Raw genomic sequence first — 12,804 nt, 5'->3', positions numbered from 1 at the left:
AAGTAAATGTGTTTGCTATGTTTTTTGCACTGAAAAATATAGAAATTAGAAAATATACAAAAGATGAGGATCATTTCTGTTTGCTTTACTCAACAGCTACCACTTTAAATATCAGTTACAAGAAATACCAAAGGAAATAAATTATCTTTAAAAGAGAAAGATTACTACTGAGTATACCTTACATCCCTGTCTATTGTTAGCATGAGAATAAAACTAGTATAAAATTATGTAGCATTTTGATTGCACAGTTCTTGATGGGGTTTTTGTTGTCACATTAGGCAATGGCACAAAAGGAAGATATGGAAGAAAGAATAACTACACTGGAGAAGCGCTACCTCAGTGCACAGAGAGAATCCACCTCCATACATGACATGAACGATAAGCTGGAAAATGAACTTGCAAACAAGGAAGCCATCCTACGTCAGGTGCAGTATCTGCATTAGTCAGTTGCTTTCTTCATACTCAGTGAAAATTAATGCAAAAAGGGGAGCAGATCTATAGTAGGAGGTTTCTGATAGGTTAATCTGTTTATTTTTAATCAACAGATCAGTTAATCTAAAAAAAACCAAGTTATTCAGCATCTCTAAGCTTCATATCAGCTACTACAACTGAGGATACCAAATCGATGTGTACATTCGACATTGTAAAATAACTGTTTTCTGATAGTGTTTTGCACAAATGCACATCATCATGTCCCTAAGTAAAGGATTATTGTTGCTTCTTATGTAATGATTTTCTGAATTTTATATTTAAACAAAAAATTTTAAAAAAAGTTTAAGCAAAAAAAATGCCCTTCTGCAGGAAAGATCAAAATTTGCATACAATAGATTCTAATGATTTCACAGTGTAAATAAAATTTTACAAAGCCCAATGATCCTTGAATATCTTTTAGAAAAGACTATAACATGATTGTGCAGTTTTCTCTCATGGTACTTTGTTTCCACAGTGATTCCAAAAGCTGAAGTGTCAAGTAAACAGAAAAAAATGGTTCGTAATTTGAAGACTACAATGTGAACTGAAAGCTAACATGAAATGAATATAATTCAAACTGTAAAAGTTAAAATTGCTCCTCAGCCTCAGACTGCTTTATTTTTTTTCATCCATCATGTCTTCAAACAATATAAAATGCTATGTGAGAAATAAGCCTGTATGATCTGATAATCTCTGTTTCTATGGTTGTATGCAGATATATTTACACTCACATGCACCCATCCTTCTGTATGTGTATGTATATATATGTATGTGAATACCTCTTCAGGGAAAGCTGCCAGCTTCCTTTGACTATTTGAAGAGGTATCTTCAATTGTTAGAAAAAAAAACCAATACCCTACAATGGAAAAGTAAGGTGTCTGTATCTGAGTTGTTATTACCCCCAACTTATGTTATACTGTGCTGCCAAGGTTTTTCTGCTCAAAGTAGTGATGAGTAGAATTATGCTTTGACTATGCACAGGCAGACTTAAAATTGATTTGCAATATTGCTATGTGAAAAGCCTACTTTTTCATGCTTTCAAAGGATTAAAAAAGAATTTAAAAGTACATTCCTTTTTCATTATGTCTTCTGTTACCTGCAATGAACAGGAAAGCAGGAAACACTTATCAAGCCATTAAAAAATTCTTAATCATGTGGTGCTTCTCAGTAGGCCAGAAAATACTGCAGTTATCAAAAGTCTTCCTGTTTCTCTTTAATGATTATCATAGATTAAACAATTTTACTTCTGTAAAATGAAACTTAATTGTAGGTTCACAATGAACGATGTCACTACAACCTTAAGCAAATAGCAACCAGTTTATGACGATGAAAGAAATGTCCATTTTAACATTTCCTAATATATGATTGGGATTTGTTTAGAAAATTACATTGACAATTTGTTCAGAAACTTTGCTGGGAAATCTATCCTTTTAGAATTGTACTTCTTTTCCATTTTAGCTCATACATAAACTTTTCTGTGAGATGGACTCAATATTTCAATTTAGAAAATTCTTATTTTACAGGCACTTTTATTTTGCTCAGATAAACAACTCATTGATCAGAGGAGCTTTTTGTTCATCTTCGTTAGTGCCATTTTACAACTCCTTTTCTTTACCTTCATATGATCCTTGAGCTTCAAATCACTCATCATTAGTAAGATTGGCAGCCTGCACTGTTCCTTACTTGAGTTAATACCTTTCCAATAAGCTGTCCCAGGTTGTGGAGTATATATGCCCGTGTAATATGTTTCGATCACTTCCCCAATACCTAAGAAACTGAAAGAAAATCTCAATTCTGATTTTTTTTTCATACCTGTTTATCTATCTTTGACCTTCAGTTGGAAGACAAAAACAGACAGCTGCAAGAGCGTCTAGAGCTGGCTGAGCAGAAGCTGCAGCAGACGATGAGGAAGGCTGAAACTTTACCCGAAGTGGAGGCTGAGCTGGCTCAGAGAATTGCAGCTCTGACTAAGGTACTGCCCTGAGAAGTAGGTTCACTTCAGAAGTCTCATTGTTTAACATTGTTTTGCATCCCGATTCCTCACCTTGAGGACAAAACAAAAGTGCTATCAAGCTGATGTGAAAGGAGAAAACGTTTCCTGAGACTTATGTGTCACAAGTTTAACCAAGAATGGTCTCAATGCCGTGTTTGTAATCCTTAGCATTTTGGTAATAGGAGAAGTGGTTATCTGTAAGTTAGCTCAGACTATATTTACAAAGGAGTCATATATTTCCAATACATGTGAGCATTATTTATCCTAGGAGGATTCATTTTACTGTGCAAGAGTTTCTAATTTAAGAGGGGAGGGATGGGAGAAGTCCCATTCCTTCACTTGCTTAGTTCTTCTCAATGCTTTCATATACCATGTATATGAAACAACAATTATTTTCTTTCCAGTAAGTACTATAATGTCAAATGTTAGTGGCAGCTGGAATCATTTGTACAACACAAATGGAGACAACTTGCAGTACATGCTTACAAGGCTTGTTTTGAATGATTCTTTGTATCATACATCTGCAAAGACAAACATGAAACCCTGAGAGGACTTCAAACTGGGTTTTCTGATAAGTTTATTATGTGGCAGCTTTCTTGCAGAAAAAATAAGATAAAAATAAATTTTCAGTTCAGTTTCATATTTGGCCTCTAATACTTTCAGATGTGCACAAAGTTAATACTACAGCTCAGGTATTATCAGCTTCATAAAGACATGTAATGACAATATGTTTATTCTTCATCTCTTAAAATCAGACAAAAAAAAAAAAAACAACGTTTAACAGATTGTATTACATATCATTCTGATTTATCTAAGCTTTCCTTTTATTATTGCCAAGGAATGTTTCTAGCTATTTATGTTCCTAGCCATTTTTCTATTTGATGGATTTTTTCCAGTTCTCTTGTTTTTCCATTTATATTGAAGCCTTAAGTGCTGAGCAGCGTGCTACTGACGTCTAATTTTTAAGTAATTTAGTTAAGAAGTAGAAAGAAAGAGAAGCTTTTTGGGTATTTGATCATTGGGTGTTTTTTTTTTATATTTTATTAAGACAAGATCATTATTCAGTAATCAAGATTTTGTGCTGTCCACTCTAGGTTTATATGAATGGGTGGGAATTTGAAAGAGAAACTGAAAATGGTGGAAAAAAAAAGAAGAATCAGCAAAAACAGAGCTACACAAAATAACAAACAAATATCATTGCATTTTAATAAAATCTCAGGTGAACATAAGAGCAATCCCTTAGCATTTTAACTTTTTTCCCCCCGTTGTTTCTGATTCAACAAATAATAATATATTGCAATTCCCTCAGTAGCTTAAAAATATTGCTTTCTATTTTAAGAGGATTTTTCCTGAATAATTTCTCCAACAATTAGATGCCAGTAAGTATTTTGCAGTCTCAAGCATGTCTTTTCTTGCAACTGCATTTTTCCTTGAACATATGTTAATGACAAATATTGTAAGAAGAAATCCCATTTCAACCATGCAGAGCACTCAGGGGCTTCCATGAGATACTGTTGTTATTGTGACCATAAAGCTGCACTATACATCTCTGTTTGTCGTCTTACACTATTTCATGGGATGTGATGAGAGAGCTGCAAACTGAGCTGACGCTCCACTCCATTTAACTTCGATGTACTTTATCAAAGATTTGGCTAAGTGAGAAATTCTAAGTTTGTATGAAGAAATTAACTTTACTTAAAACTGTCTTTTTGGAATACACGATGTGAAGAATATCAGAATTTGGCCAATATGCCAAATAAGCCTGTGTTTTACATATCTTGTATGTAATGTCTTTGCAAACTGTAGAGCTTATTAAAGTGCTGGTTTGACAGCTCTGAAGTTTAAAGTCCAGTACTTTCCATGGATCACATAAATGTAGCTCAGAACTGATGACGACACTGTAGTCACTGCAGCTTACTTACGTAGTTTCAAATTAGCTAGCTGGTATACTGTTACCATACTAGCTATTCAATGAAAGCTGCAAGACCTACCTAAGGGGCTGAATAATGCTTTTTGCCTTTGCTGAGTTTTGTGCCAATGCACACGTTTTCAGTAGGGCTCAAATTAGTTGGCTTCGGACTACCTTAAATCTGTCTACCTGAGCTATGATCACTGCAATGTCCATGTATACTAAGTAAAAGATGAGCCCTCTGAATCAGCTAGTGTTTCTGCATTGCAAAAAAGTCAAAACTGATTCGCCTTTCTTTTGTACAACCTCAATGAAAGTGGCTTCTCTGAGATTCATGGGGTTACAATCATATGAAAGAGGTGAGTTAAGCCTAATATGTTTTACGTGTTTCTTTAAAGGAAAATAGTATGAGATGACTGGAAACAATGATTGCTTCACTGTGGGTAAAATATAAGACCGATTATTTACATGTGGAGTTAAAGCAGAACAAACATTCTGGATTTGAGCGTGATGTCTCTTTAATTACTTTTTCCCCTCAACTTTAAAATATGCATGTTACAATTCTACATTCAATTTATTATACTCTTCCTCATAACAAATCTGGGTTGGGATTCTGCGAAAGAAGGATGTAGAATGAGATCCTTCTACGCTGTTAATTTTTAAAATGAGTTATTTTTCTTTTTTATATCTACGGGCTAGTGAATGTCTTTTGCTACTTTTCCATGCCCAAACTAGTTCATAAGGAGTGAACTTCCAAAAGTTTGGACTATACAGTGAACTCAGATAAGTACCCATAAATTTACCTGAATCATTTGAACATTTCTTTGGCTTTGTTTTCACTGTGTTCTGCCCATTGGGTGAGCAACTGGAGGGTTAGTCAGCCTGTGGTAGACTAACCTGGAACAGCATGATCCCATGTACTGTGCTGTCCTGCCTGGCCGTCACACCGATATCTGTCTGGTCATGACAAGTAGCACAGCTCTCAGCATGTATCCCAAGGTTTAGATTGCCATGACTCATTGAGCCACCTTGTACTCGCTCTCACAGTATTGGTCTGTTTGCCTGCCCTGGAGAAGAGGCAGTTGGTAGTAGAACCTCCCTTTGATATTAACTAAACCTTTCTTTCTGTAAGATGTTTATTTTCCTCAAAATGGACAGACGTTGGAGTACCTAGAATCTTCAGATGGTTAGTCTGTCAAACACAGTTTCTCCTTGAATGTATTCAAGGAGAGATCTAGTGGAGACAACCAGCATCCACCTACTTCCATTCACTCACTCTCGCTAGTAGCCACTCTCCTCCTCAGGTGCTTGTGCAACAGAGGTATCATGTCACTTCTCTGATCACAAGACAGCAGTCAGCATTTTACTCCATCCTTCCTGTATGCAGGTCACCAGAAATACTAATAGTGATTTTTAGCTGCATTAGAGAAGCACTGACATAGAGAAGAGGAAACCATAATTGGTTTATGAAGAGGGTAATTGGAGAGGGACTTTTTACAAAAGTATGTAATGATAGGAAAAGGAGCAATAGCTTTAAACTGAAAGAGGGTAGATTTTGATTAGATCTAAGGAAGAAATTTTTTACAATGAGAGTGGCAAAACACTGGAACAGGTTACCCAGAGATATTGTGGCTGCTCCATCCCTGGAGGTCTTCAAGGTCAGGTTGGATGAGGCTTTGAGCAACCTGATCTAGTGGAAGGTGTTTCTGCCCATGGCAGGAAAGTTGAAACTAGATGATCTTTGAGCTCCCTTCCAACTCAAACCATTCTATAATCATAGTAAACCACATTTAGCATAGTAACACATTCAGCTTATTTTAGAGGTGATAGAAAATTACTTGAAAGTTGGAGGCAAATGGGACACAATGCTCGATTTGTGACGATGTGGGGATCTGGTTTGCATTATTAAGTAGGGAGGTAGTTGCAAGAAAGTGAAAGGAGAAGGTCTGCAATGGAAAGGATGCAAAGAGGGGAAAGAAGTTCTCCTGCAAGAAGTGGATGTGGTTAAGACAGAATCCTCTCTGAGAACAAGAAAGAAAGAGAGAAAAGGTGACAGGTTAGCTGGAAAGGGAAGTTGATAAATCTTTTTGAAAAAAAATAAAGGAAAAAAGATAAAATCTTCTAAGGTGAAGGAAACCTAAGAAAACCCCACATTTACAACACTTTACTGTCTTCTCAAACCACCCCTCTTCTTGTGCTTCCCATTCCACAGAAGTTTTTCTCCTGATAGGAAGAAAAAAATGAAAGAAGGAAGTTTGACAGAGCTAAATGGAAGGAGTTGCTTACTACACCCACAAGATGTAGAAGGTAGTGTGGGAATGAAAAAGAGGCAAGACTGTGTGGATATCTAGTGACTGAAAGGTTGGGTTTCAGAAAAATAGGTGACTTAAGCCAACATATTTTGTGATATTTTTAACAGGTTGGAAGTGAGCATGTGAACAAGTAGCTGATAACTTTGTGAACTGTTGCGACTCAGTCACCATGATCACCTATTTTCACCTTCAATTGTGTAGCTCAATTCAATAATGCAGTCTTTTTTCTTGAATAACTCATTCATTCAAAGGGTAGCCAAAGGAATATGTGCCATAAGAAGCCAGCAGAAAATCTGGAGACAGCAGGTGTTCAAAAGTCAAGGTCTCAAAACTGTGGAAATTGGCTTGTACCTTTAGAAAAGTTTAGATTTGTTCCTGCAGGTCAGCATGAGGAAGAAAAATGATAGCACCTGTACTATACAGGTGCTTTCTGCATCTGAAATTGGATTTTTTCAGCTAAGATGCAAAGACCTAGAAAATGTGCAGTGCCAACAGTAACAGATGATGTGAAAGCAACATCTTTTTTGTGGGCGCATTAGCAGCAGGAGCAGCAGCGAAGTTTTAACAGGGTTAGAGAGCAATAATACAAGCTGCTTCGGTATTCCCTCAAAGCAAAATTTTTCTGTCTGTTGCTGGCTATTTCTTTGCTATTTCATAGCATATAGAGTGCAAAGTGAGCATTAAGTCTCATGCTGGTATCTCCTAGGGGTCAGACATTGTTAGTTTTTCTCCATATATATTTTTAATCCAGTCTCATACACAATTTCATAAATCTATCTATAACCGAATGTGCTGGCTAAATGCTTTAGATGCTAGTTGATGAATACTGCACCACGTGTCTTACTAATCTCCTGTACAGACTACTAGCAGACAGGCACGCAAGTCATACATTAAAAAGAAGAACGTAGGGTAAGGTCTGCCAATCGAGTAGTCACGCAAGTTCCACTTTAGAAAGTTTTCAACTCAATTAACTCTTAGCAAAATAGGTCAGAAGAAATCCAACTTCTGTTTATGAACCTCAAAGTCCACAATCGTCCCTTCTGTCTCATGTGTATCTGAAATTCTGCTATGGCACCATGACTAACACTGGTGTCTCAGCCTCTGCCTCAGGCCTCAAACCGCAAGACAGAGATGGAGGCATTCAATAGCCTCCCAAAGAGCCTATTCCAAACAGAGTGTCTGGAGCTGACTAACTCACATGGAGAACAAAACAGTGTAGCTATCACAGACGTGTCAGTCCTAACAATATGGCCTGGGGAAGTCTGCGCAGGAGCCATTTGCAAATCCCTTAGGAAATAACTGAATTGCTAGGCCTTTCTGTCTGCAAGGATCTCTTTGAGACCTAGGTTGGGGCCTTCCTCAGGGTAAAGGGCAATGAGAGGTGTTGAAACTCTCATTTTGGGAGTGTGTTCCAGATAGGCACACCAGGAGATGGAGGGGCTGCTCTTTCCTACTGCAGCTCTGTCTACAGGTGGGTTTCTGCAAGCGAGAGAAAAAAGCAATGTGTTTGTGTCTGCTTAGCCCTTACAGAGGACACTCTTGATTCATGTCCCTGCTCATGCATATGGTGCATAAGAACCAGTGGTTAAAATCCCTAAATAGCATTAGAGCCCAGGGTAGGTGCTAAGGCTGTGCACCAGTACTTGTTCTCTGCCAGACAAGCAGTGGACCTTACTTGTTTAATGTCTGAGTTCTAAGATAATGTAGTTCTTTCAGAATAATACAGAACAATACTTTAGGAACAAGCAAATGAAATGCAAAAAGATAAAGGATATATAAAATATTCAAATACATTTTAAGCGTTTAGAATAATGACATTTCTTTTTATTCCAATGCATATTGAATTTTAATTAATTTTAAAGTCTCTTTATCCTACCAAAGATATGTAAAGGTAGATGAGTTTGGAGATCAGCTCTGTTTTCTTTTATGCTGGAAAATGAAGTACGGGTACTCTGAGCCATGTTCAGGAAGGTTTTTTAACAAGTGTGTACCTACCAACACTTTAATATTCTTAATGAAATAAAACTATCATGCAAAGCATTTATATCTATTATAAAGACAAAACTTGCTGAATTATTAAAGCAGTAGGAATTTATGAAATAGCAGAATTAGATAGCTCTAAGAATCTTAAAAACTTAATCATGTTCTTTCAATAATGATTTCTATATAAGCATTCAGATAACATAATTCTGACAATAATTTTATTCCTCCTCCTCTTCCAAATAATAGCTAGGCTTAATACCACAATTATTTTATACATTGAAAAGACTGTTTCCTGCTAAGGAATAAGGTATGGTATGGTTTGGACTGAAAATCTATTTTTCAATTTGAAAAATAAGTGTGAATGATATAGCGAGCTAGACTGGCTTCTCAAGGACAGGTTATGACAGACAGCACCACATATCTAAAGACTTAAATGAGATCCCCTTTGAACTCAGAAGTATTAGTTTGGTTATCTTCATACTTTGCATCAACCTGCAATTAAGTGTATGGAAGCAGTGAAGATTAAGTAATTTGCTTTTAAGGTTTACAGTCAGCTAATGAAGCTTCTAAGAAGTTTAATTTTGTAGGATGATACCCTCAATGGGTTCTATATCTCCCTCAAAAAAAATGGTTTCAAAAGAGGTAGAATTTCTTAAGTCTTCTCCATCATCAGCTCAGAGGTTTGATGACTTCAAATCTTCTCCTGGCCCTTGGAGACACTTTAAAGGAAGGCCTTGAACCAATGCTGTAGCCAGGACTTAAAAAGCAGAAAAGTCTATCTTTCATAGAAGAGGATAAAGCTTGGTAACTTCGTGGGAGGAATAGCATGGTCTGGTTTTCTGCAGTCACAGGGACTGAACTTTTTCAGTCCTATCTTCCTATTTATCCAATTGGGAGAGAAAGCCGTGCATTAGCACTTGTGTGCTGAAAGAAATATGTAAAACTAAAAGATAAGATAAAGAAAATTGTAAAGGGATTGTTACTGGTCCAAGTTGTAATAAATAGACAAAATAGTTTCAGTTAATGAATAAGCTCAAATACATCACAATAAGCCTGCTTCATGATCAGAAACAGTAAGTGCACTTGTTTAATGAGCTTAGTTACAAAGTTTACTGACTTCTCCTTAAATTTTGCAAGAATCTGAGTTTTGTGAATATACTTACTCTAAAAGAATAGTAGTGATCTTCAACGTTAAGCATTATTCTTGTATTTATACAAAGCAGGATTTTCTCATATGAATGTCTTCATATCAAAAGCTGCAGTTTATATTTATAAATCTCTAGATCACAGGCTTGTTTTCTGTCTGATCTTTTGATCCTGATAATACTACTGAGTGTAACATGGGTAATTTTAACATACGATGTACATCTGGAGTTACTTTTGTATCTATTCCTAATTATTCTGATAAATCATTAGTAGACAACAGTAAAAAACAATGTCACTAAAAAAAATACAGTTGTAAAATTAGTATTTCTTGTGCATATTAAAATTTTCTCATCTAAAGATGGAGTTCAGGATCTCTTGAGAGAGGGTAAATCTGACAGAGTGAAATAGCCTTTGACAAACACAAGCTCACAACTCAAAGTCGTCAGTAGCACTGTCTATACGCCTTATGCACATTCCTGTTTCCATAGCAACAAGTCCATTATAGCATTTCTCTTTCTTTAAGGTGGTTGTTCTTTTTTTTTCATTTTGAATAATAACATACATGTGTTTGATAGGATAATGACATGAATATTCATGTTTTGCAACAAATGACCTAATTAAGGTCAACTTCTGTCAGTAGTAGTACGAAATCTTTGAATGGATTACCATTTTTATACTTAGTAATGCCTTTTCATTCCTATTAATGAATTTTTATTTATAGGTGGTTCTTTTATCTGATGACCTTGATCTTCCAAAGAGATCCACCAGGGTGGATCCTTTCAAAGGGATGAAAACGATATTGTTTATTTGAATGAAAGGACTTATGTGGTGTATTCTAAAATGGAATACTAAAGCTTGAGCCTTGTGTCTTTTGACATTCTTTCTGTATTCTAGAAATTAGGGAATATACCATAACATTGCATAGTTCTATAACTGACCAGTCCATTAATTTAGTATTTATACATTGTTTTCATTCCTAGAAAATGATAGAAGTATAAAGGACTTTTTGACATTGGCCTTGCGGAGTCCTGTTCTGGTGTTTAGTTTGCCATAATTCAAAAAAAAACCACATTAGATTAGACAGTATTGCTTTGAATCCACTCTGTAGTAATATGTCATCAGCCAGCCATCACTAACCTTGAACTTCCATGTGTAGGTTGGTAGCTTTTTTAGCATTCCATTATTTTCAGTTTCTCTACATCAACTGCATCACGTTCATCAAGTATCAGTGTAGTTTATTCCACGTAAAAATCTGTCAGTTAAAAATACTAAATTTTCAGTCACGCTTTTCTTTTAAGCATTCTGTGCTGTGTTCTGTTCAGTGTTAGTGTCTTTAGTTCTGATTTTTCAATTTTGTCCCTCTCCTTTTCCTTGACTTGTTAGTCTGATCCAACCTCTTCTACCTCATCTGATGATTATCAATATGTTATGGAAGCTAAACTACAAGAAATGATCTCCATACGTAGGAAGGTAGTCCTACTGGACTTTACTTTCTATTGCTAAATAGAATCCATCCGATTTGTTTTCATTTTCTTTAACTTATTTTATTTTTTTTATTGATAATCAACCATCGTGCAGTTCAGTGCTTCAGGAGCTTACAATTTTACGATGGCAGGTTTGTGTTCAAACCATGCACAGTCTGCATGTTACATTTGGCTGATTTCATTGCTCATAAATAACTCCAATGTTTTGCTGATGCTTGGATGTAACAGGCCTTTGTAGCTGACACATTTCAAGCAATGCTGTTCAGCTGCCTGTTTAAATAAAGTTTATTTTCGGAAAACTAAGTTTGCAGTTAGTAGTAGCTTGCTTTATGTTTTGTTTAAACTTTACTGAAATAAAGACTTATAAAGCCACTTAAATTACAGAAAGAGTTTCTATTTTTTTACAGGCAGAAGAAAGACATGGAAACATTGAGGAGCGTATGAGACACTTAGAAGCTCAACTTGAAGAGAAGAATCAGGAACTTCAAAGAGTATGTGTATTGCAGACAACTTCTGTGCACTTTTCTTCTTTTAATTTGTCAATATAGCACTACATTATGCACTCCAGCACACAAATCTATCTACTGGTAAATACTTTATTTATAGCAGTGACAGCAGCATCTTCCCAGTTTATTTAACCACCTTAATATACTAGTTTACGCCTAGTTGCAGCTTTCAGAGTATTCTGCTGATAAAAAAATGAATGTGCATTAATCAATAATTGTAATTATGTTTTTCTTTAAATGGCTACAGTTACCATAATTTTTTTTTTTTTTTTGATGATACAAGTCTGTACTGGTTAATTTTGGACCCTACCAATCTGTCGCTTCTATTCTATATTAAAGGCAAGACAAAGAGAAAAAATGAATGAGGAGCACAACAAAAGATTATCGGATACTGTAGACAGACTTTTGACAGAATCCAATGAGCGTCTGCAGCTACATTTAAAAGAGAGAATGGCAGCACTGGAAGAAAAGGTACAGTGCAAAGGGTGGTGTAAAGTTCAACTTAATAAAGATTCTCTTATGTGAAACCTGTTCTACTTTTATTGGGATGGAGGTATCATGCTGATTTTGTATTAACAAATATTGCCACAAATATGGTCTAACTTATGCATTCAACTCTTTATTCAAGAGTGCGCTCAAGAATCTTTCCAGAATTGCTATGAACTGGATATGCTGAATGTCGTGACTCCCTGTTTTATCAGCGGAGTGTCTGATGAAGAGCTTGTAAAGGACCAGTGCACAACATGGTGTGAGGCAGTGAGAGAAAGTGGACGAGAACTGAGGAATCACTAAGTTTTGGATGTGCTGTCATTCCCCTGCCGATTTTATATAACTTCCTCTCGGAAGAGTAAAATGCTGTCAGCACAGGAGAAGGACCATCTACCCTTGCAGAGGGAATGTTATTTCAAGATTTTCTGTGATGTGAGAAACAGTGGGACTGCAAAATTCAAATCCCATGACCTTTATATTCACCCTCTTTAATCCCTCCCTCTTCTATTTA

At 36.0% G+C, this 12,804-nt stretch overlaps 1 protein-coding gene across 4 annotated transcripts in view; it reads left to right on the top strand.

Moving 5' to 3' along the window:
• Positions 1 to 12,804, top strand: part of PPFIA2 (PPFI scaffold protein A2) — a 339,695-nt gene that overhangs the window by 271,123 nt on the left and 55,768 nt on the right. For 3 of the 4 annotated variants that reach the window (XM_086609969.1, XM_086609971.1, XM_086609970.1), the window contains 4 exons: positions 279 to 425; positions 2,309 to 2,443; positions 11,706 to 11,789; positions 12,144 to 12,275. In XM_086609969.1, coding sequence (XP_086466095.1) covers positions 279 to 425; positions 2,309 to 2,443; positions 11,706 to 11,789; positions 12,144 to 12,275 — 498 coding nt within the window. Of the gene's footprint in view, positions 1 to 278; positions 426 to 2,308; positions 2,444 to 11,197; positions 11,285 to 11,705; positions 11,790 to 12,143; positions 12,276 to 12,804 lie in introns of all 4 variants that reach the window. The other variant, XM_086609968.1, reaches the window with a different exon arrangement.

The sequence above is a fragment of the Tauraco erythrolophus genome, chromosome 4 (assembly GCF_009769465.1).
Source record: "Tauraco erythrolophus isolate bTauEry1 chromosome 4, bTauEry1.pri, whole genome shotgun sequence".
Taxonomy (NCBI): domain Eukaryota; kingdom Metazoa; phylum Chordata; class Aves; order Musophagiformes; family Musophagidae; genus Tauraco; species Tauraco erythrolophus.
This window is presented reverse-complemented; position numbering and strand designations above follow the sequence as displayed.